The following is a 25,757-nucleotide window of genomic DNA, read 5'->3' on the forward strand; positions in this document are numbered from 1 at the left end:
ATGCAGACAAATATGGCTGAGCATAGAGTCCTGGGTGGTCAGGGATTGAGGCTAAGGAGTGCCCAGGGATGGAGCCATGAATGCCCTTGTGTGCAATGCAAATGGTGGGCCTTGATCCTCCCAGCAGTGTGTCTGCAGTCTGAGCATCTCAGTTTTCAAGAGCTCCATAATCCTTGTGTCCACTGAGCATAGTATGTAACTTGAATACGGAATGTATTTCACAAAAGGGGACCAATTTGAGTGTCCCTATTTCTTGATGTGTTAAAAATTTATTATAAAGTCATTGCTAATAATTGATAATAGGAGATAGCTGTTACCTTCTATTTCTCAGTCAAGAGGTAGTATCACTTTCTGACTATAATTTGAGAGTTGGGTGTAACATTCAAAAACTCCTCTTACTCAAAAGGTGTGGAAACATGTAACCTTTAGTAATTCGTGGTTGTAGGAGTGAGATCAGAGTCACAGTTGGAAGGGAGGGTCACTTTGGTGTCAATGAGGAATATGTATTGCAGGAAAGTATGACAGAGCCCAGGGAGCCACATAGGAAAATAGACCCAAGCCAGGCAGGACAGGACTGGTGTGTGATGATGGCTGTGGGGATGAAAAGGAGGGGCAGCTCAGAAGTAAGGCTGTGAAAGCAGTAGGAGCAGAATTCAGTGAACTCTTGGATGTCAGGGGGATGTGAAAACAGTAAACTTATAAAGCTCCCCAAAAGATACCCGCATCTTAATCCCTGCAACTTGCAATGCTACCTTCATGGTAGAAAAGGACTTTGTCAATGTGATAAAACTAGACTCTGACATGGCCTTATTGTCCTGAATTTTTGTGATTGTCCTCTACATGAAACCCCATATATCTTAAAGATTCTATTATTTATTTATTTATTTGAGAGAGAGAGAGAGAGAGACCTAGAGCCTGAGTAGAGGAAGGGGTGGGGGAGGTGCAGAGGGAGAGGGAAAAGCAGACTCCCCTCAGAGCAGGGAGCTGGAAGCAGGGATGGATCCTGGGATCCAGGATCATGCCCTGAGTCGAAGGCTGAGCCACCCATGCGCCCCACAACCCCATATATTTTATATGAAAAAGACAAAGGGAGATTGACAGGCACAGAAAAAGAGAAAGCAGTGTGACCTCATAGGGCAGAGATCAGAGTGATGGGACACAAGATAAGGAATGATGGTTTCCAGCCATCAAAGCTGGAAGCAACCATGACTAGATTTTCACCTCAATCTTCCAGAGGTAGCGTGGCCCTCCTGACACAATAATTTCTTTTCTTTTTTTTTTTTTTAAAGTGGGAGAGGGAGAAGCAGGCTTCCCGCTGAGCAGGGAGCCCGATGCGGGACTCGATCCCAGGACCCTGAGATCATGACCTGAGCTGAAGGCAGACGCTTAACGACTGAGCCACCCAGGCGCCCTGACACAATAATTTCTGCAAAGTGTTACAGATTTTGAATCCTGTCATCCAAATGTTGAGAAAATAATTGGTGTCAGCCACTAAACGAACGGTAGTGTTTTGCAGCAGCCAGTGGAAACTAATCAGGTGCCTCATGGCTTGGAGTCTATTGAGAAAGGAAGGCTCATGGACGGTAGAGCAGGCTGCTGGCAGGCAATGTGTACAGTTTTACACATTCACCTGAAGTAACTGTGGAGTCCTGTATGGAGTTTTCCAGATGGCAGCTGGATACTCTTTCTGGAGCTCTCAGGAGAATGTGAGGGAAAAAGCATTAACCTGTTGATGAGTTGTCTAGGTGTCGGGCAATGTGCATGTGCAGACTCAAAAAGAGTAACTGAAGGGTGAACCCTGGAGATTCACTAAAAATTGAGAAGTAGATGGAAAACAAAGTATACCAGAGAATTCATAACATTGAATCCAGAGTGAAGGTGTGAGGACCAAGTAGGTTTTTGTGGTTGTGATAAGGACACAATATTAGTGATGCTGCTGGTTGAGAACCACGTTGAGAATTAGGCTGTGGGTATCCTTCTTACAAAACCATAGCAGGAATTTTTTTTTTTTTTTTATCATTTATTACCTTGAAACTTCATTTTTGCTGGTGGCCATGTGAATGGGAAATCTATAAAGTGATGCAGGACAATTCCTGAGCAAATATTTCCTCTTTTGGTCCCTGCTCCCCAGGCTGCCATGGGTAACTGGACATTAGGTCTCTGAAATTAACTACTGACAACACCCAATGTCCACTGCATGACAAAGAGCACCCCAACTCAAGGCTGGAGACTGTGGGATAATAAGAAGACATTTATAGTAGTGCAGAGCAAGTGATTTATTGAAGCAAGATGTTGAAACCTTTACATTTTCCAGAAGAATAAGTGATAATTGCAAGACAGACATACTGTATATAAGGTTCATATGAGACATTTTTTCAGGATTTCCCCCTGAAACAGATAAAAGAGAGAGAAGTTCAGTTATGCTGTTCCTGGGGATGACACCTTAACACAGACTCTACTCATAAGACATTGTCTGTGAAATTTGAACCAACAAAAGGCAAGTAGAATGGGCACAAGACAGGAAACCAGGGAGGATGGTAAACTAAATACACCTGACACAATTACAACAAACGATGCAAATCAGGAAAAATCCATTTTCATAGTCTGGCAAATAAAGCCTGAGGTGACCCAAGAGTAAGAATCATGTTTCTAATGGAAGGAGGAGCAACCCAGTATTTTTTTCTCTGCTATCCCAGGGTGGAGGACTCTAATTTTTCACTGCAGTGGGAAGACTGGGGTGAGAGATTGGAACAGGGGTGGGAGGGGACTTTGGGAATACTGCTTTCAGGAGAGTCCCAGGTTCATGGTGTGTAAATTCAACCAGATGGCACATGTCTTCTTAGCACTGAAAACCCAGCCTCCATGGGCATTTATGACTGAATCTGATGAGCCAAATCCAGCATTGGATGGGCTGAGAGACACCTTTAACTATCTTATTTCTAGACAAAGATATAATTTAAGTGTTTTACCCTCACATGTGACTACAGGAGATAGAGGAAGGAGGGTTTCTGGACATGGGTACGATAAGGGTGAGCACTGTAAGCAGGTAGTGGTGAAGTGGGCTGAGGTAGGGGGGTAGGTCTTGGCTCTGCAGAAGCTGGCAGAGTGCCCAGCCAGCTGCCCTCCATGCTGACAGAGGACCAGGTTCCCTCCCTTCCAGCTGTCTCCCCATTCAACACTCCCAACATGCCCATGGGATTCTGCTGTGACTGTGTCCACTCAGAGGGGGAGAACTCGCCCTCAGGAAAGCTTCCAAGTAAGGAGGCAGTCAGGCTTTGGCCCTTCAACATCACTGTTTGGGGCTCCTGGTGTACTTTCCCTCAGGACACTATGGGGAACCTGGCACCCAGGGAAGTGACCTGAAGAGGAGGAAGGTGCCCAGATGCTCCAGGCTGCCTTAGTGTAGCTCCCCAGGTGTAATGTCATCCACCCTGTGGCCACCTTTCATCCTATCAGTGGTGAGCAAGGAGGAAGATAACTCCACCACCTGTGCCCCTGACAGAGCAGCACCCTTACCGCCCTCCTGGCTGCTCAGCTGAGGAGAAGCCTCTATGCACAAAGAAGAAAGGAATTACCAATGTGTTTGCAATTAGTATTCTATTCCCAAGGAATATTTTATCTGTGCAGGACTTCACTTCCAACTTGGCCTCAATGACTTCTTGAGATGCGTTAAATTTCCTAACTGTTTTCTTGTAGATGGCTGCAGGTTGAAGGAGAAAGCTCAACAAATCATCTACTAAGGCTGGACAGGCAAACGCATTGGCTGGTGAAGAAAAAGAAATACAATCGATATATTGGAAATCACATTTCCCCCATGGCTTCCTGATGTTAGAACTAGACAGAAACCCAAAAGGTTGTATGATCTCATCCCATTATAGTGCCAAGGACAATGGGTGAATAGGGAAACTGTGACTTCATACTCAAGAGCAAACAGAGGAGCTAAGACTAGAATATCAGCTTACTGATCCTTAGTTCAGTTTTTATCCTTTTTAAATCACATTCCCTCCTTTCCAAAACTCTCCTGGTTTGATGGAATTTACTTTCTTTATAATTCACACAATTAGGTTTTGCCTGAATAGAATGACATCTTGTTTTTGTCTTGGATTTTGGGTTAGAGGAGATTTTAAAATCAATTTTTAACTGAATGGTAGAGTCAGATCTTTCCAGAGAGCAGAGAAGCCGTGGGTCAATCTGCAGAAGAGCAGGTCACACTCTTTATATGGTGGAAGATGACAGCTTGAGACTAAAGAATTGGATTATGTCATTGGATGCAGATATGGTTAAAAAGCTAAATTCATACATACAAACAAAACCCCCAGGTAATCAGTTTGAACACATTTGAAGCTTATACACAAAGTTATGACTGGCTTTTTTATTCCTGCACGGATGGACAGAATTCCTTAGAGAGGGTGAGAGACAGGGAATGGGGCTCTTTCCTAACTCCAATGGAACTGTGGCGAGACTTAAAGTGACCACTTTTCTTAATGTGGATTCTCTAACAATCCACATCTTTGTAACCATGCTGTAGCCAGGGAAGTACCCTATTAGGATCTTTTCTGACCCCTGATCAGATGTCAAACTATGCAAAGAATTTGAGAGGTTTACATCAGAGGCAATAGAGGGAAAGAGGAGGATGTTTAGATAGATGAAATAAAGATGGAAGAAGACTTGGGTCAGTATCAAGGATAAGAAGAAATACAAAAATATTGTGGAATAGATAGCCAGAATTAATCTAGATAAACAGAAATCCCATTCCTCAGAGTGTACTCATTCTATTACAAAATACTGGGAGCACTCCGAAGAAAACCAGGAGGACTGGTAGATATGGTGAGATCTACTCACTAGCAGATTTAGTGAGTGCTGCTCATTCCCAGAGCTGCCTTGAAGATTTATTATCAGAGACTAAGAGAACACTAGCACTTCTGGAAGTGAGAACTCTCCCCAAACCGTTCCAGCTGTAACATTTAAGTCTGAATCCATGAGTGAAAATGCTGTGGACTCAACTGGCACCTGAAAAACTCTGGGAAGGAGAATGTCTGGAAACTACTAGACATCAGCCTGTAGCCAAACCTAGAGCCTTGTCACAGTTAATCTCAGTTCATTGCTATAGCTACTCTAGTGGTATCTGTCAAACCCAAGGATGAGAAGAGACTTGAAGAGATTAAACATTTTGTTGAAGGCCAAAGCACTGGTAAGTGGCAAGGCCATGATTCACACTAAATCTTTTGACCTCTTGCTTCTGAAATACACATCGCAGATAAGGAGAGAGGCTTCAGTGGAAAACTCTTAAAATTTGCCCACAAGAATTTGTTGTAAAACTTCCAGGTTGTTGTAACTGACAAAAAGAACCTTGAGCTTGGGAGATGAGGTGGGGAGGAGGAGGGCTAGTACACAAGTGTAGGAAAAAGAGGAGAACCACTTAAGTTCACCTAGTTCAGAGAAGGGTACTCACCAGGGCTGGTGCCTGACTGATGAGAAATGATACTCACCCTCATAGCAGTAAAGAGCCAGAATGACCAGCAGGACACTCAGGAACAACCTCATTTTGTATTTTCCTGAGTTTTCAGCTTTATTGAAAGGTGAGCAATTAGGAGCTGAATTCAGGAGACTGGGGAGCCCAGAGCTACTTATACCTAGAGAGCCTCCCTGGTGCTGCCCAAATAAACATGTGGTTAGGCCATGGGCCTGGCTTCCAGCCCTAGTTTCCTCATTGAGTGCTCATGCCATCCATCAGTGTCACAGACTCCAATGACTTCGTCAAAATTCCTGTTCATAGCACTGCTGGCTGCATGCACCTCTCCTTTGTAGCAAAAATGGAGGTTGTAGTTTTACAAATCTATAGTCAGTTAATTGATGCAAGCCTGCCCGCCCCCCCCCCCCCCCCGCCGCCCCCGGGCATTAGCTCCTGACATGCTGGGTCAACTTCTGGTTTTGCTCATCTTTACTTAGCATAATGCCTGGCATACAGGAAAGGAAAAGCAAATATACTTGGGATAAATGATGAATATGAATCATCAAACAACTAAACTTGGTTAAGGTGTATCTTCAGTGCGAATAGATGCCCGGTATGCCAAGTATCCCTTTGGGCAGGTGAGGGAGAAAGGTTAGTAGCATAGTGACCCCAGTGAGAAGAATGAGTGGTTTTCGGTATCCCAAGAGAAGACAATGCCAAGAGGAAGACTACCTCCCCAATACTAATTTCCTATTCTAAGCTAATATTTTTAAAAATATCAAAAGATATTTAAAATCAAATCAGGCACTATATGGAGAAAAAGAAGCTCCTCATTAGTTTTACTTGTCAACTGGAAGGATCACACCTCGGTGTCATCAGGATCCAGGCAATAGATCTCCCCATACTGGCTCTTCCTCTGCCTCTCCCCAATTATGAGCATTCTGCTCTGTGGAAACACAGGGGAGCTGTGGAAAATTCTTACTAAAGGCATGGGAAGGTCAGTCTGGTTATCCAGAGGAGCATATGGGAGAGCCATTCAAGTGTATATAGAATTTTGACTTGAAGAAAAGGCTGGAGGAGGGATCCCAAGGAACAGCATGAGGGGAGACAAGAGGGCATAAACCATGTTCCTTGGGAATATCAGGTACCTAGGTTACCCTGAAACATACAATACATACAACAGTGCATGGTGGCAGAAGAAAGGCATTGTGACTGGAGAGACAGGATGGGCCAAATCAAGGAGAGTTTCCATTGTACTCTGTGGGATGTAGGGGCAGAATGGTGGGTGGGGTGAGACACATCTAGGTTTATTGGCACTAGTGTTTTCATGCTGGGTTTTAGATCTCTCACCAAAATCACATGGGTTTTTCACACCTATTATGATGGCTACTGTAAAAAAAAGAGAGAGAGAGAAAGAACAAGTGTTGGCAGGGATGTGGAGCAATAGGAACCCTTGTGCATTTTGGTGGGAATGTAAAATGGTGCAGCCTCTGAGGAAAAAAGCCTCGAAATCCCTCCAAAAATTAAAAGGAAAGTTAATATGATCAATTGAGTTCACCTCTCAGTACCTGTGCAAAAGAATCGAAAGCAGGGTCTCAAACACATATTTACATACCCATATTTATAGCAGCATTATCCACAATAGCCAAAAGGTGGAAAGAACCCAGTGTTCATGGGTAGATGAATAGATAAAGAAAATATGGTACATACATATAATGTAGGATTATTCACATTCAGCCATATAAAGCAAGGAAAGCTTGTCAAGTGCTACAGCATGAGTGATACTTGAGGACTGTAGACTAAGGGAAAGAAGCCAGTAAAAAGAGAAAATAGATCAATGGAACAGAATAGAGAGCCCAGAAATGGACCCTCAACTCTATGGTCACCTAATCTTCAACAAAGCAGGAAAGAATGTCCAATGGAAAAAAAAGTCTCTTCAACAAATGGTGGTGGGAAAATTGGACAGCCACATGCAGAAGAATGAAACTGGACCATTTCCTTACACCGCACACAAAAATAGACTCAAAATGGTTGAAAGACCTAAATGTGAGACAGGAGTCCCTCAAAATCCTAAAGGAGAACACAGGCAGCAACCTCTTCGACGTCAGCAGCAGCATCTTCTTCCTAGAAACATTGCCAAAGGCAAGGGAAGCAAGGGCAAAAATGAACTATTGGGACTTCATCGAGATAAAAAGCTTTTGCATAGCAAAAGAAACAGTCAACAAAACCAAAAGACAACCGACAGAATGGGAGAAGATATTTGCAAGTGACATATCAGATAAAAAGCTAGTATCCAAAATCTATAAAGAACTTATCAAACTCAACACCCAAAGAACAAATAATCCAATCAAGAAATGGGCAGAAGACAGGAACAGACATTTTTCCAAAGAAGACATCCAAATGGCCAACAGACACATGAAAAAATGCTCAACATCGCTTGGCATCAGGGAAATCCAAATCAAAACCTCAATGAGATACCACCTCACACCAGTCAGAATGGCTAAAATTAACAAGTCAGGAAAAGACAGATGTTGGTGAGGATGCGGAGAAAGGGGAACCCTCCTACATGTTGGTGGGAATGCAAGCTGGTGCAGCCACTCTGGAAAGCAGTATGGAGGTTCTTCAAGAAGTTGAAAATAGAGCTACCCTATGACCCAGCAATTGCACTACTGGGTATTTACCCCAAAGAAACAAATGTAGTGATCCGAAGGGGTACGTGCACCCCAATGTTTATAGTAGCAATGTCCACAATAGCCAAACTATGGAAAGAGCCAAGATGTCCATTGACAGATGAATGGATAAAGAAGATGTGGTATATATATACAATGGAATATTATGCAGCCATCAAAAGGAATGAAATCTTGCCATTTGCAATGATGTGGTTGGAACTAGAGGGTATTATGCTGAGCGAAATAAGTCAATGAGAGAAAGACATGTATCATATGACCTCACTGATATGAGGAGTTCTTTTTTTTTTTATTAAAGATTTTATTTATTTGACAGAGAGAGCACAAGCAGAGGGAGAGAGAGGGAGAAGCAGGCTCCCTGCTGAGCAAGGAGCCTGATGTGGGACTTGATCCCAGGACCCTGGGATCATGACCCGGGCCAAAGGCAGCCGCTTAACCGACTGAGCCACCCAGGTGTCCCTGATATGAGGAATTCTTAATCTCAGGAAACAAACTGAGGCTTGCTGGAGTGGTGGGGGGTGGGAGGGATGGAGTGGCTGGGTGATAGACATTGGGGAGGGTATGTGCTATGGTGAGCGCTGTGGACTATGTAAGACTGTTGAATCACAGACCTGTACCTCTGAAACAAATAATACATTATATGTTAAAAAAAAAAAAAAAGAAGATAGTAGGAAGGGAAAAATGAAGGGGTGGAAATTGGAGGGGGAGACGAACCATGAGAGACTATGGACTCAGAAAAAAACTAAGGATTCTAGAGGGGAAGGTGGTGGGGGGATGGGTTAGCCTGGTGGTGGGTATTAAAGAGGGCATGTATTGAATGGAGCACTGGGTGTTATACGCAAACAATGAATCATGGAACACTACATCAAAAACTAAAGATGTATGGTGATTAACATAACACAATAAAAAATCTGTATAAATCAACATGAAAAGATATCTTAGATGATGTAATGTATGGTGATTAACATAACATAATAAAATAAAAAAATAAAAAAAGAATTCAGCAAAAAAAAAAAAGGAAAGAAAATACTGTATGAGTCCACTAATATGAGGTTCCTAGAGTGTCAGTTTCACAGAAATAGTGAGTAAATGGTGGTTGCCAGAGCTGGGGGAAGTAAAATATCTTCAATGAAAATCGTGTCATCACATTAACAGTGGGTTGATGATATCTGGAAACATACCATTGTAATCCTCTGTACAGTTTCTTTGGGTTGCAAACCCTCCTGTAGCCAATAATAATAGCGGCAAGAAAATGAGTAGCAGTAATTTTGCTTGCTATCTATGGCCAGAGAATGTGGAAACATAATTTATCATCTTCAATCATTGCTCCAAATCTACAAGCCATTAGGTTTCCCGTTTAACAGTTGAGTCAACTAACTTGCAGAAGGTAAGAAACTTGCTCAATCTTGTTCAGTTTGGAAGCCAGTAGGTCTAGTTCAGGCATGATGTTTTGTGAATTGAAAAGTAACAAATTGGTGCTTTCAGTTGGGGGTGGCTGGAGGTGATGACATGTCAGATGGAACAGAGATGACAGTGAAGTTCTCTGCTTGCATCAGTTTCTGACTCAACTGAATTCTTCTGATGATCTTCACTTTCTTCATCTCTCTCTCCAGTTCTCTTCTTTGTTTACTTTTAAAAAATAGATTTATCCATTTATTTTAGAGAGGTGGGGGAAGGGTCCAGAGGGAGAGAGAGAATCTCTAACAGACTCCCGATGAGACCTAGTCTGACCAGGGGCCAGATCTCAGGACCCCAATATCACGACCTGAGCTGAAACCAAGAGTCTGCCACTTAACTAACTGAGCCATCCAGGCGCCACTTCTTTTACTTTTTAAAAAGGTAATTTACTGACAACAGCAAATGCTGTTGGGGATGTGGAGTATCAGCAGCTCTCATTCACTGCCTGTGGGAATGCCAAATGATACAGGTACTTTGGAAAACAGTTTAGCAGTTTCTTATCAAATAAATATAGCCTTACAGTACGATCCAGCAGTTGAGTTTCTTGGTATTCATGCGAAGTAGCTGAAAACACGGCTACACGAAATCTGCACGTGATGTTCATGGCACTTTCATTCATAGTTGCCCAAATTTGGAAGCAATCAAGATTTCCTTTAGTATGTCAATGGATAAAGAAAGTGTGGTACCTTCCAACGATGGGATATAGTTGTAAAATTCTCAGGAATTGATCTCTTAAAGATGAGCTGTAAGCCATGAAAAGGCATGGAAGAGCCTTACATAAATATTACTAAGCAAGGGAAGCCAACGTGAAGAGCTGCCTAGTGTATGATTACAACTCTATGACATCCTGGGAAGGCAAAATTATGGAGACAATAAAAGATCTGAGGTTTTTGTGGGTTGGGGAGGCAAGAAGGATGAATATGCAGAGTACGGAGGATATGCAGGCTGGCAACACTACTCTGTATGAGACTATGATGCTGGATACCTGTCATTATCTATCTGTCGAAACCCATCAAATTACTACCTGAGTGAAATATAATGTGAATTACTGACCTTGAGTGATAAGGATGTGTCAGGATAGGTTCACCAATTGTAACAAATGTACCATCAGGTGTGGTTATTGATGGTGTGGCAGTGCATGTGTGGAGGTGAGGGGCGCATCGGGACTCTGTATGCTCTGCTTGATTTTTCTGTGAACCTAACACTTCTTTAAATCCATAAAGGCTATTTAAAAAAGGGAAACATCTTGTTAAAAACATTCTCTTTCAGCAAGAAAACAGAAAAAAATGATTCAATGGAACTGTCACCACATATAGATAGTTGATCAAGGCGAATAAATCTAAGATGATCTACTGAAAAAATATATTAGGACTGACAAAAGTTCATTAGGTAGCTGAATATAAGATTAGCTTGTAAACATCAATGACTTTCCTATAAACCTGCTAATACTATTCAACATCATGGAAAAAAAGATGCCATTGGCAACAGAACAATAGCAGCAACAAAAATATGTTGGAGTAACCTAAGTGGAAATGCAAACTTTAAGGATCAAATAATGAAAATTTACTTACAGATGTAAAAAGGAATCTTAAAAATAGAGGCACACATTTTGTTCCTGAAGAAAATAGTAGAACATTTAAGGAAGTCCGCTCTTCTCAAATTATTTTACGAATCCAGTCCAGCCCCGTTCAGAATCCTCATCAGGCAGTTTTACACTGTGTGTTGGGTTCTGAAATGCTGGGTCTTACAAAGTAGAATGTATTCATTCATTGAGCAGTGGGAGCAGTACATTGGAAGGGCCCAACTTTAGGGTCAGACAACTGGGTTCAAGCTCAGGTGTTGTACTTTCTACTTGTGGGCACATCAGCAAGATGCTGACCCTCTTGGGCTGGTGCTTCATCTGCAAAATAAGGTGATAACAATAGTGCTTACCTCATAGGATTTATTTTATGATAAATGAATTAACAAAGGAAAAACGCTCAGCATAGTATCTGGCAGTAATGTCAGCTGTCACGTTTATGTAACAAAAAGGAAAATATACAAGTAAAATGTCAAACAAAATAAATCAGCTCACTCCCTATTCAAATATCAACCAAATGTAACTGACTCCGCCAATGAGGAATGTTTATTTATCCCAAGTGGGAACAAAGTGTACTTCACAATTTGGCTTTAGTCTCTGGGATTTCTCTCATGGTAAAATGGGGTTTCTCTCAGTTAAAATTTTCCCCATAGTACTTTTCAGTCACTTAATTTGTTGTTTTATTATCACATTGAAATGGCTTTTGTGATTTTAAATTCCAAACACTGAGTACCGGAACTAAAGGTATAGGAGAGTAGGGGGTGGGGATAGATATTAGTTATCCCCAAGCCACACAGGGTCTCTGGGCTCGTGTTCACAGCAGGAGACACTGGTCACATGTGTCCTTTTGGTTGAGGTTAAAATCCCAGGGATTCTCTAGGGCTTAACATATACATTGGACATGGAAAAATTTAAGACCTCACTTCTGGATCATAAGGTCCACAAACAGTGTCACAAAGGATATATCATGTGGTGACACTGGTTGTCATGTCCCATTTTGCCTGAAATGAACATTCTTATTCCAATTTATAAAGACAGAGGCATGCATGTCACCCTTCAGATCTTACACAACATTGACTCTGTGTACTAATCTCTAGACACCAAAAAAATAATTGAAAGTAATATTTTGTGGTACACACACTTTTTTCTATAAGAAGTGGTTTCTGATCCCTTGCTTTGGATAACATCAAAGGACCTAATTCAGCTGGGGATGACAAATCATTAAAAATAATTTGGAATGGCCTGTTTCCTGCTGTCTGCAAGTCTCGCACTGCAATCATGGTGGATGTCATGGTGTTGCCCAGGTCGTCCGTCAACACCAGCACGCTAGCTCAAGTTCATCGACGGGCAGTCTGCTTCATAAGGAGGCTGGAAAAGATTCATCCCATTGGAAAAATGTTTATACTTTCAGATGGAGAAGGAAAAAATGGAACCATTGCATTGATGGAGCCCCTTGATGAAGAAATCTCTGGAATCGTGGAAGTAGCTGGAAGAGTAACGGCCAAGGCAACCATAATGTATACATCATATATCCAGTTTAAAGAAGATAACCATCCTTTTGATCTTGGACTTTACAATGAAGCTGTGAAAATTACCCATGAGTTCCCTCAGTTTTTTCCTTTGGGGGTAGAGCAATATGATTGATCTTTTTTTTTTTTTCTTAAAGATTTTATTTATTTTTTGACAGAGAGAGACACAGCGAGAGAGGGAACACAAGCAGGGGGAGTGGGAGAGGGAGAAGCAGGCTTCCCGCAGAGCAGGGAGCCCAATGCGGGGCTCGATCCCAGGACCCTGGGATCATGACCTGAGCCGAAGGCAGACGCTTAACGACTGAGCCACCCGGGCATCCCAAGCAATATGACTGATCTTGATGAACACATTGAAGACTGTCATAGGAAGCCCCTGATATTTGAGAGAGAGATTCCTGTGATTTTTAATATTTAATTTGTTCTTCTTTTAATTTCATTTACCTAACCTTATTAGATATTGCAATATCCCACTTTTGATGGAAGCTGTCTGTATATTGAAAGTTAAGTCCTCATAAAGAATCACTTCTCCAGTATATGGTCAGATCAGATGCAAGAACAAAGCAGTTGCCTTGAGTTTAGCTTTCTGTTTTATTAATAAAAGCTGAAATGGTACAAAAAATAATTTGGAGTGACAGATCACAATGTCATTTTTAGGTGTTACCTAGGGGAATTCAATGAAATGAGTGATGTCACTGTCACAGACTCACTCTTTTCCCATCTGCACATTCATGTGACCAGTATTTTCAGGGTTTACATCTATAGAGATGAAAAACATGAATAAACTTGCCTCATTGTAGGAATAAATGGTATTCATGGATATGAAAAACTAAAAAGGGCCTCATTCAGCTCTTTAAGAGATGTATTTATCAATAACATTTTATACCATAGATTTAAAAAGTATCAAAAATTGAAATATATGCCTTTATCCAAAGACTGCAAGCATCTTTGAAGGCACCCAAATCACCACTGTGCCTTATCTTACAAACTCTACAAAGCCATTTTATTACTTTTTCCCTTGTCATAGTGCACTGTTGAGCCTGTGAGATTTTTGCCCTGAGGGTCCTCAGGGAAATGTGTGAGCTGACTGAGCCATCTCCTACTCCCACACATCAGTTGCCCTTCGCCAACTCTCATACCCCTAACTCATGCTCAGACTCTTGCTACAAGCTGTGAGCCACAAAAAGAAACTCATATGGTGGAAAATGCCATTGGGCTTCAGAGATTGTTTCAGACACATGTTTGCCAAATAGTGCCATAACACAATGGTCCTAGGTGTCTAAATCTCTTTTCTGTGTAACGTAAGGTAAAAATGAAGGAAAAAAAATCAGAAATGCTTGGTTTGCTCCAGAATTTTCCATAACAGTTTCTCATTGTGTGCACTGCCCTACTCGTGCATTTCATAATGCTGGGAATCCAGTCCAGGTGCCATTTCAGACACAAGCTGGAGTTTGACGATCCTTCATCCAACTGCACATTGATTCACACACCATCGCCCATCACTGTGGTCTTCCCATGACCCAGCTATATCAGATACTCTCCCAGGATGACCTAACTCCTCCTTCCTGGGAAGGCAAAAGTTTGTTCATCACATTTTGTCTGATCAATACAAGTGTTAACTTTGTATTTGAAAATAACTAGAAATTTATAGGAATTATGCAATGTTATGTACCCTAGTAGAAGATATGTTCACATTTACCCAGATCCACTTATTGTTGGCAAGTTACTCCATTTGCTCCCATATACAGACTCTTTGTGAGAATTCTGTTCAAAAATAGAATAAGACGAAGAGTCTTAACTTATGAGACAAATTTTCTGGCAGATTTGCAAAGGCTTAAACATCAAATTACAACCACATCTTGTACCCCAGTCCCAGGGCTCTGAGAAGGTCATACTTAATTTGAGTGACAAATTACAGCCTAAATAAATCACAAGTAACAAGCCTACAGTGGCTTAAAGCCCTCTCAGTGATACAAAAAACATACAGGGTGCATTAAAATGAGCTGTGAAGAACTGCGTATGTGAAATTGTCCTGGGCCCAGGAGAGTTCCAGGTAGAACACCAGCAATTCTCTTCAGCCATGAGGAGACACTTGAATGTCAAGGACTCTCCTTTCATCCCAAGCTCCTTTTAAGCTGGAGTCAAGGCTACTATACCAAGGTGACTCTGTCACAATATATTAGTTTTGTCTGAGGAACAGATGTTACAGAGAGCAATTCCAAAGGGGCTTCCTTGTAGCAATCAAGGCTAGGTGCTCACAATTCTTTTTGACCATCACCACACTCAGGCAGGGGTGCTAATCCATCCCTGAGTTACATGCTCCTCATTATAAGTCGGCCTCACATATGAATGAGAACCTTGAGGACAGCAAGTCACAACCTCATCAAAAGTACCTCCCAAACAGGGGGAGTTTGAGTCCTCTGCAAACACTTAAGGAAATGGCACTGAGATGTCACTTAGATTTTCTCCATCTTTAGCCTAGGGAGGAAAGGAGTTACCCTACGGCATCAACAACAGGTTGAGTGAAGTTGTTTCTAAATTTTGGACAAGCTGCATAAAGAAGAGGCCAAATAATCTCCGGACTTGTGAGATGTGCCAGGAAACTGATGAAGTAATACTCAGTGTAGGATTCTCAAGACTGTTTCTTTGCTGACCTTTATACTTTGCTTACCACAAAGACCTTTTTCTTGAATAGTCTTTTGTAGTGAAGTGGACAATAAAAGTAATTTGTGCCTTGTGGGTATTGATCCTCTTTAATCTCCATTCTGCTCTAATATTTATGTACACGTAGCTTTAGGAACTTTCCCAATCTGTCATTGTAGACCTGCCACTCTGGGTTTAAACATAAAACATAAGAGCTCAGGGGACTTTTCTTATCCCAGCATTACCTAGTACACAGGTATTGACCAATAAAGCTTATCAGTGTGTTAGTTGATGTATTTATTATGCCAATAAGTCATGTTTATTAGTTGTAGGCAACAAACTTACCAGCTATTAATTTTTCTATAGTTCAGACAAGTGGTCTCTATCAGAGTGAAAAAACCCAGGCTCTGTAGATTAAATCTCTGTGCCAGATAGGCTCTGTGTTTTCTTAGTTCCAGAGTTCTTTTGTCCTACTCATGTCTCTATCACTAGAACTGAAGGCCTCTGAGTTAACATATCCCAGACTCTCTTGCCAGTACTGCCTTGTGTGGTTCTCTAGTGGAGGGCACTGATGGGAGTTTAAAGGTGGGAAGAAGGCAGAAGTCATGTTTTCTCAGCTTTTGATGTCACGTCTTGCAGTGGTTGTAGAAGTAGTGTGTCTCCACGACCCACAGAAGTCCAGCAAGGACAGTGCCTTATGAATTATGGGATCATGGCAAATGATCACCTAACCAGAGGAAATTCAGGGAGGCTTCTTGGGTGGTATGACATGAAGATAAAGAAAGTACCTATGGGAGAGTAACAGTCAACCATCATCAACTTTGCACAGGGTCAAAACATGAAGATCTGATCTCACTGTATGCTGGAAACTGAGTAACATCAACAACATGGACTTCTGGGGCAGGGGGTGAAACTGCAACCAGGTGAAACCCGGGTTAGCTGAAACTATTTGCAGGTGCTCTGGACCAATTCCTTCCACTACAATGCCTGGGCTCTTTCAACCTATGAACAGGAATCCTCTCTGGAAGTGACCTCGAAGTGTCTTTGGAGATTTTTTATTCCATTCCTCTTTTGTCTCATTCCCTGGGTAGGAGATGCAGGGAGCAGATCTCAGTTTTTATATTCTAGGCACAATGAGTAGTCAGTGAGAGATGAACCATTCCTGTTAGGGCATGCAACTCCACAATTTCTACTAGCAGAACTGATTCTGCAAATTGATTCTACTAATTTATCACGATTGAGCACATAATATGTACTTACTCAGGGCAATTAAAAAGATGATGAAAATATTAAGCATCCTCCACTCAAGATGAGCAGAATTGGATGATTTAAAGACACAACCAGAGAGGAGTTGGTGAAATTAGATCCATTTTAGTAACATAAATGAGACTTGAACCATCACTAAGTCATTTTCTTGGAAGGAATGGGTGACACGACCTTTATTTATTATTATTATTTTTTATTATGTTATGTTAGTCACCATGCAGTACATCATTAGTTTTTGATGTAGTGATCCGTGATTCATTGTTTGTATATAACACCCAGTGCTCCCTGCAATATGCGCCCTCCTTAATACCCATCACCAGGCTAACCCGTCCCCCCACCCCTCTCCCCTCTAAAACCCTCAGATTGTTTTCTGGAGTCCATAGTCTCTCATGGTTCATCTTCCCCTCTGATTCCCACCCCTCCATTTTTCCCTTCCTTCTCTTAATGTCCTCCATGCTATTCCTTATGTTCCACAAATAAGTGAAACCATATGATAATTGACTTATTTCACTTAGCATAATGTCCTCCAGTCCCATCCATGTTGATGTAAAAGTTGGGTATTCATACTTTCTGATGGCTGAGTAATATTCCAGTGTATATATGGACCACATCTTCTTTATCCATTCACCTGTTGAAGGGCATCTCGGCTCTTTCCACAGTTTGGCTATTACAGATATTGCTGCTATGAACATTGGGGTGCATGTGGCCTTTCTTTTCACTACATCTGTGTCTTTGGGGTAATGACTCAGGAGCAATTGCTGGGTCATAAGGTAGCTCTATTTTTAACTTTTTGAGGAACCTCCACACTGTTTTCCAAAGTGGCTGTACCAACTTGCAGTCCCACCAACAGCGCAAGAGGGTTCCCCTTTCTCCACAACCTCTCCAACATTTGTTGTTTCTTGCCTTGTCCATTTTTGCCATTCTAACTGGTGTAAGGTGGTATCCCAATGTGGTTTTGATTTGAGTTTCCCTGATGGCTAATGATGATGAACATTTTTTCATGTGTCTGTTAGCCATTTGTATGTCTTCTTTTGGGAAGTGTCTGTTCGTGTCTTCTGCCCATTTTTTGACTTGATTATTTGTGGGGGTTTTTGGTGTTGAGTTTGAGAGGTTATTTTTTTTTTAAAGATTTTATTTATTTATTTGAGAGAGAGAATGAGAGACAGAGAACATGAGAGGGAAGAGGGTCAGAGGGAGAATCAGACCCCTCGCTGAGCAGGGAGCCTGATGTGGGACTCGATCCCGGGACTCCCGTATCATGACCTGAGCCAAAGGCAGTTGCTTAACCAACTGAACCACCCAGGCGCCCCGAGTTTGAGAGGTTCTTTATAAATCTTGGCTATCAGCCCTTTATCTGTAGTGTGACAGAGACTATAATAAAATGTTTTACTTCTCAGCTGGGCAAACACATTTGGAATGGGAGAGAATAAATGATGAATACTTTGCTGAGGTTCAAATGTGGTGATGATATAGTTGGTTTCTTTGGTCTATTCAATTTCTCCAAGCATAACCTTGCAGCATCTTCCATGTACCCTGAAGGCATAGAGTAAACACTGTGAAAGCAATCATAACTCCCCTCCCATTGCTTCATTTCTTGAGTGCTTTGATACCAAAATTGTGTCTACCTCCTCCTCTACCTGTCACATTCTCTGGTAATCACCAGGAGTCAGCAAGTAGAGGGACTTGGAGAATAAGAGAGACTGTACAGATGTTTGCAGGAAGTTCAATCCTGGGTCCTTAAGCAAGATGTCAGGTGATTGAGACTTGAAGGATCAACAGGAGTTGTCCAGGTGATCAAGGGGCATGCAGGCTTATCTGGACAAGGATGTGGAGCCTATGTCCTTGCCACAGAAAAGGAGACATCCTGTGGTCCTCTCACCTAATCACACATATTCTATGAAAGCTGAGCACCCATATTGGTCCTACTCCTCTGTGCCCATAACCTTAAACCTCAGGAAAACACTTGCTTGTCTGTATTCCCGTTAGCATGCTCATTTATGTGCTAACTGATGAGTGGGAATAAGCTTCTGTTTCATCCTACTGACACCCCCACATCTATTGCTTCTCCACCCATGTTGGCTTTTAAGTGAAATTCCATAATTCCTTCCTTTATCATAAACCATGGAGAATCTGCATTCCAGTGGGACACTTTTTTTTTTTTTTTTTGTGGTATATTACTTAGAGCCTCAAGGTCTGGGATTGTTAGGTCCCATTAAAGAGAGGCCTTGCTTCCCCATTGAAGGGAATAATTCATATGCTTCTAGCTCAGTGCTTCTGGTTGCCACTCCCACCCCCATATTTTACAGTAATCTCTGGTACCCAAGAAAGTAAATACATCATGCAATGCAAGATAGATCATTCTGGAGCCTCCATTTCTTTGCCAATGGTTCTTTTTCTGTACTGTCATCTGGAATGGTTTTTTTTTCAATTCCATTGCCACTTGCTCATCATCTCTGATCTGAACTTGACTGGGAACCCATGTCTCTCTTTGATTGTCCCTTGACTGGGTCCTTCCACTGACTGATTCTTACATCTGGGTCATTCACTCACAAACCTATTGTTGAACTTGCCTTTTGTAGGGGCCAAGGGCAAGCTGCCCCCAAATGTGCTACTTTGGCATGTTGATTATTTTCAGTAAAAGTTACTTAAGAGGCAATGAGTGCATAAGAACACTCATCTATTGCCCTGAAAGCAGGAAATAAATCTCCCCATGTAAGGTACCCTCTCTCTACCAGGAGGTAGACACCCTAATCACCAGAGTTAGAAAATGTCGAGCCATGAAGGCTGCATAAACAATCCTTGTTACTTTTTACTAATTTCTTTCCCCAGCCCAATTTTGTTTAGAATTCCTTACTAATTGTAGCTCCCAAAGTTAAGTTTTCTCTGCCCTGTCAATTCTTCACTGATTTATTGTCTCTTTATCTGAAAAGTATTATAACTGCCTGCCTTGGTTATTCCTTTAGGTATCAATTTTATTACTGGGCTTTATTTATTATGCATATGTAATAAAACTTTGGGTTTTTTTCTCTTGTTAATCTGTCTTAAGTAAATTCAATTATCAGCCCATCTAAAAGTCCTTGAAGAGTACAGGAAAAAAGTTTTTCTACCATTCATTTTCATGTCCACCCTGTTCTTGGCACTGAGGATATATCAGTAAGGAAAATAGGCATCAGGCAAATACAAATCAAAACCACAATGAAATAACATGTCACACCAGTCAGAATGGCTAAAATGAACAATTCAGGAAACAACAGATGTTGGCAAGGATGTGGAGAAAGGGGAACTCTCTTACACTGTAGGTGGGAATGCAAACTGGTGCAGCCTTTCTGGAAAACAGTATGGAGGTTCCTCAAAACATTAAAAATAGACCTACCCTCCCACCCAGGATTTTTTTTTATTATTTCATTTTATTTTATTATGTTAGTTACCATACAGTACATCATTAGTTTTCGATGTAGTGTTCCATGATTCATTGTTTGTGTATAACACCCAGTGCTCCATGTAATACATGCCCTCCTTAATACCCATCACCAGGCTAACCCATCCACCTACCCCCCTCTCCTCTAAAAGCCTCAGTTTGTTTCTCAGAGTCCATAGTCTCTCATGGTTTGTCTCCTCCTCCAATTGCTCCCCCTTCATTTTTCCCTTCCTTCCACCCAGCAATTGTACTTCTATGTATTTATCCAAAGGATACAAGAATAGTATTTTGAAGGGGCACCTGCATCCCAATGTTTATAGCAGCAATGTCCACAATAGCTAAACTATAAAAAGAGCCCAGATGTCCATCAGCAGATGAATAGATAAAGAAGATGTGGTGTGTATGTATATATATATAATGAAATATTACTCAGCCATCAAAAAGAATGAAATTTTGTGATTTGCAATGACATGGTAGGAGCTAGAGTGTATTATGTTAAGTGAAATAAGTCACTCAGAGAAAGACAAACCATATGATTTCACTCGTGTGTGGAATATAAGAAACAAAACAGATGAATATATGGGAAGGGAAGGAAAAATAATATAAGATGAAAATTGAGAAGGAGGCAAAACATAAGAGGTTCTGAACTATAGGAAGCAAGCTGAGGGTTGCTGAAGGGGAAGTGGGTTGGGGAATGGGGTAACTCTGTGATAGGCATTAAGGAGGGCACGTGATGTAATGAGCACTGTGTGTTATATGCAACTAATGAATCACTAAATTCTACCTCTGAAACCTATAATACACTGTATGTTAATTCAATTGAATTTAAATAAATAAAAAAAAAGACTGAGACACATATGTAACACCAGCTGTCTTCTCTTCTCTTAAGCCAGACACTGAGACTTGGAAAAATCTAAACATTCTACTCTTCTCAGTGAGAAAGAGATATTTGAGGATAGACCAAGAGGTGAGAGAAACTGAAGAGAGAGGAAAACCGGATTTAAGAATTGCTGCACACTGCATATTCCTATGTGTTAAAAATGCAACTAAAAGTAATTCTTTGAAAAACCATTATTCAGTTGTTGGACTGTGTATTTTTGGAAAATACACTGCTCAAAGATAGGGCCAAGTGGCAATTCCATTTGGTTGCAGAAGTCAATTCTGATCTCTGATCTTCTTTACCTCCAAAATACATATATATCTTCAACTTTTTAAATATTTTATTTTATTTTATTATGTTATGTTAGTCACCATACAGCACATCATTAGTTTTTGATGTAGTGTTCCATGATTCACTGTTTATGCATAACACCCAGTGCTCCATGTAATACATGCCCTCCTTAATACCCATCACTGGATTCACCCATTCCTCCACCCTCCTCCCCTCTAAAACCCTCAGATTGTTTTCCAGAGTCCATAGTCTCTCATGGTTCATCTCTCCCTCCGATTTCCCCACCTTCATTTTTCCCTTCTTCTCCTAATGTCCTCCATGCTATTTCTTATGTTCTGCAAATAAGTGAAACCATATGGTAATTGACTTTCTCTGCTTGACTTATTTCGCTTAGCATAATCTCCTCCAGTCCCATCCATGTTGATGTAAAAGTTGGGTATTCATCTTTTCTGATGGCTGAGTAATATTCCATTGTATATATGGATCACATCTTCTTTATCCATTCATCTGTTGAAGGACATCTCAGGTCCTTTTTTACTGCTCCAGTACTCTAATAACCTTTATTACCAATTCTTGCATGAAATTTGCTCTGTTCAATATATAGACACCTTCATCAAATAGGCCAGGGTTTATCTTGACTGATGCAAATTTCTGCATATCTTTGTGTCCATCTCCAGTTCCTGCAGCTGAATCTCTTCCTTTTCCTCTTCTCTGATGGTCCAAAATTGAGAGAGTGTTGACTGAGGTTCCCATTTTTGAGAGGTGGAGAGAGATGGTGCAGCCTCCCTCCCCAGTGAGGATGTACCTAGTGCACTGAGAACTGAGTATGGTCCTTGAGTTTTTAATAAATAAGTGTGTGTGTGTGTGTGTAATAGGGGGGATCTTTTAAGATGTGGGTCCTGGGCAAGGGTCCTTTTGCCTGGGCCTAATGGCATCATAGACCCTGAGGTGTTTGGGAGAAGGAAGAGGGGAGGGACTCATGATTTTTGTGAGTCTTAGGTAGTTTGGGATAGTTTCCATAAAAAACATATTAAATATCATATCTTACAACTGCATCAGTATAAAAGCGAATATCCTCCAGTCTGGTTCATTGGTATATATTCATTATTACTACAGTCACTTTTGATTAATATTTTTAAAGAAAGTATAACATTTAGTGGAATCCTAAAAATATTGTCAGCCCAATTCTCTGTATGTGTTATGCCTGGTGGAAGTCATCCCTGGTGGAAGCTGAGAAACAGTCCTGAGGAAGGATCCAGGGTCTCCCGGGGTGACAGGATAGCCTGTGAAGGAAGAGACGGGGGACCTCGTGAGTAGAGAGCAGAAGGGGTGGCAATAACTTATCCCTGGTGACAGGAATATGGGGACAGATAAAAGTAAGGAGAGTTGTGGTTCTGTATAAAAACCGCTGGCTTTGCTTTCTTCCTACAGAACACACACATTTCCCTCAACCTACTTGGCTTTGTCGATCATTGGGGTGGAGAGACTGGACCACATTGTCACTTGCAGGGACAGGACTAGGGGCACCCACACAATTTCAGGGAGGCAACCCCAATCTTAGTAATTAGGGAAAATCACATTTTAATGAAATATTTCAAGAATCAAAATGAATGCCACATATTAAAATTTAAAATCAAGACAGGATTCACCCCTGCTTTGTATGAGTCACGGTTCTCCCTGGCCAGCAGTCTTGGGTCAGGGGCAGGAGATGAGAGAGGCCTAGCCATGGCGAGCGGGGCTAACAGCACAGAGGAAGACTACCGTGTCTCAGGGACCTGCATGCTGCCCAAACACCAGAACCTAAGTCTTGAGATCTTCACACATGGTCCTGAGGGAAATGGGGGCCAGGAGGGAGAAAGAACTCATTTGCAGAAAGAGGACTGTGTTGGGCTACACATGGGGAGGAACAAAATGCTTTCCCCATTCCTAAGTCCTTCATCCATGTGCTCTCCAATGAATTATGTATGAGTGTGTGTGTGCCTGGGCTCACGGGCACACGCATGAAGCCTCCATTTTGATCAGATAACATAAGAAGAACTTTCCATTTGCAGATACTTTATTGAAATGAAAATGTACTCGAGGTTTCAACAATTGTCTTGCAGTTTATAGATCAAAAGACAAAAAGGAAAGGAAAGTTGTGGTTCATATATAATCAGCAGTCGGTTTCTGAGCAGTCTCTGTAGTCCTCGGAGGCCCAGGTTTTATGGAAAGTTAAAACAGAGCACACCACTTACTTTCATATATTATGTTCTGGAAAACAAAAACAGAGACATCGATCAGATTTTCAGCTCTCTGTTAGAAAGGAAAGTTGAAAAACAAACATTTCTTCTCCTTGGCTTCCTGGGTTTGTCCATACATATCTGGTATCCAAGAAAGTCGGTGTTTCAGTTAAGATTGGAATGATCTCATCTCTCATTCTAACGATGAGGAGACATTTTCATCTTGCTATGGTGAAACCCTATACCCACTGAACAATCCCCATTTCCCATACCACCCAACCCCTGAAAGCACTATTCTACCTTTTGTTTCTAGGAAATTCGCTACTCTAAAATGGATGTAAGTGACCTCATGCATTAGTTGTCTTTTTCACTGGTTTATTTCCTTTATGATAATGTGCTCAAGGTTCATCTATGCTGTGCTGTGTCAGCATCTTCTCTGTGAAGGATACTTTTACCTTTTGCTTTGGCAATATTTCTACATTGTCTACCCTGGAAGGTTTTCAATGGCATATTGGAATAGGGAATAAAATATAGAGAGCAAACACACTACTGATTATTATTTTATGCAATTGCATCCCCAGTGGCCGATTCATACCCATGATCTCTACTTGTCATTCATGGGGTCTTAAATTAATGGTCAAGGAATCCAATCACTTATACTAACACATTGGGATTGCTTGAAAGTGCATTCTAAATTCTTTTCATAAGATGTACAGAATCGTCGGGGCGCCTGGGTGGCTTAGTCATTAAGTGTCTGCCTTCAGCTCAGGTCATGATCCCAGAGTCCTGGGATCGAGCCCAGCATCGGGCTCCCTGCTCGGCGGAAGGCCTGCTTCTCCCTCTCTCACTCCCACTCCCCCTGCTTGTAGTGCCTCTCTTGCTGTGTCTCTCTCTGTCCAATAAATAAAATCTTAAAAAAAAAAAAAGATGTACAGAATCTTCTTCAAGTGGGGTTTTCTGGATTCTATTAAAAATTCTTATGAATATTTTCCTCTTTTTTATGAAGAAGGGGATCTTTTTTTGCTGATCATTTCTACAAGTGAGGTCCTTCTTGAGAATCAGACATTTTTTACCTTGATAGAAATTGTGTGTGTGTGGGTGTGTGTGTTGTTTCCCTGCTTTGGCCTTTTTCATTTATCATTCCCTAAAGATTCTACAAAGTGAAGAGGCAAGTTAGCACTGGGACCTTGGCTGGCTTTCTGGGTGTCAAAGGATTCACATGCACCCACAATTAAATTCACTGAAATAAAAGAAGGCATGTGTAACACTTGCTGTGGCATAATGAGTGACAAACTTAGAGCCTGCTTGTCCCTGTTCAGTGGTTTTAAAGCTCATTAGAAGAAACCATAGTTACCAACAGCGTGCCAACTTTGGTCAGAATTTCATCCGACTGGCTGAGAAAACATTGCTTCAGTTGTGCTATGGCCTCGTCAGTTGCAGGACCAGATGAGTAGGATTTAAGTAAATTTTGGTATTCTTCCACGCTCACTTGAGAATCGATAGTTTTGTTAATCACCTCTTCTAGAGATGAGCACCCAGAACCTGGAAGAAAACATGCAAACATGGTCTCAATTATGTAGGTATGAAGCCCTTTTTGGGTGTCCCTAGGATATGGTTCATCTTCTTACGTCCCAGTAGACACATACATTCAGAAAGAATATGGTGAATGGTCTTGAGTTCTCAAATCTAGCAGAGTAAGCTCAGGATCTAGGATTTCCTTTAAGCCTGAAAGCATGTGTACCCCCCCCACCCCCACACTACCTCCATAACCCAGAGAAGCCAAACACTAGTAACCATGAAACACGAAGACACTGGAGAAAGGAGGTGCTCTGCACTGGAGTGTGGGGAACAGGAGGTCTTCCAGAGGGCCCTGACACAATCTTCAGCCCAAAAGCCACCCTCCCCACACAGAACTCACCTGCAAAACAGTAAAGGGGGAGGGCAATCAGCACAAGGACTCTCAGCAGCTTCATGGTTGAGGGCAGCACTGGTTGGTTATGCAGACAGGGAGGAAGGAACTGACTTTGGCAGTGAGTGCCTAGGAGTCCTCCTTTTATTCTCTTGTTCACCACCTTAATCCCTCCCAGAAATGAGGTAATGAGTCACACAATGAACCTGGCTTTGGACCAGGAAAGACAGGAAAAATCAACTGCAACCCAGCCAGCCTGTGCTCCATTTGTAGAAACCAAGGAGACAGAGCTTGTTGAACCCAAAACAATTTTGGAACTCAATGATACATGATTTTAGATGAAATTAAGCAAAAATGCTTGCTAACTAATCAGACTACAGTAAAGTGAGCCTGTGTTGTCATTCTTATTTTATTATTAGTGTGGTCTTC

At 41.5% G+C, this 25,757-nt stretch overlaps 3 protein-coding genes across 3 annotated transcripts; 1 reads left to right on the forward strand and 2 right to left on the reverse strand.

Moving 5' to 3' along the window:
• Positions 1–3,397: 3,397 nt before the first annotated feature.
• Positions 3,398–5,544, reverse strand: SCGB1D2 (secretoglobin family 1D member 2). Its single transcript, XM_064576599.1, has 3 exons — positions 5,490–5,544; positions 3,576–3,763; positions 3,398–3,487 (listed from the first exon to the last, which is right to left on the reverse strand). Exons 1-3 carry the CDS (start codon positions 5,542–5,544, stop codon positions 3,398–3,400), a joined length of 333 nt encoding a protein of 110 aa, XP_064432669.1.
• Positions 5,545–12,454: 6,910 nt separating this feature from the next.
• Positions 12,455–12,820, forward strand: LOC123841182 (replication protein A 14 kDa subunit-like). Its single transcript, XM_045870847.1, has one exon. It carries the CDS (start codon positions 12,455–12,457, stop codon positions 12,818–12,820), a length of 366 nt encoding a protein of 121 aa, XP_045726803.1.
• A 10,401-nt stretch (positions 12,821–23,221) lies between these two features.
• LOC123856358 (mammaglobin-A-like) lies at positions 23,222–25,436 on the reverse strand. The gene is made up of 3 exons (XM_045892563.2): positions 25,338–25,436; positions 24,774–24,961; positions 23,222–23,450 (listed from the first exon to the last, which is right to left on the reverse strand). Exons 1-3 carry the CDS (start codon positions 25,390–25,392, stop codon positions 23,412–23,414), a joined length of 282 nt encoding a protein of 93 aa, XP_045748519.1. The 5' UTR covers positions 25,393–25,436; the 3' UTR covers positions 23,222–23,411.
• Between the last annotated feature and the right edge of the window lie 321 nt (positions 25,437–25,757).

The sequence above is a fragment of the Mirounga angustirostris genome, unplaced genomic scaffold (assembly GCF_029215605.1).
Source record: "Mirounga angustirostris isolate CCGP_5_RB_7025 unplaced genomic scaffold, mMirAng1.0.hap1 SCAF_13, whole genome shotgun sequence".
Lineage (NCBI taxonomy): Eukaryota > Metazoa > Chordata > Mammalia > Carnivora > Phocidae > Mirounga > Mirounga angustirostris.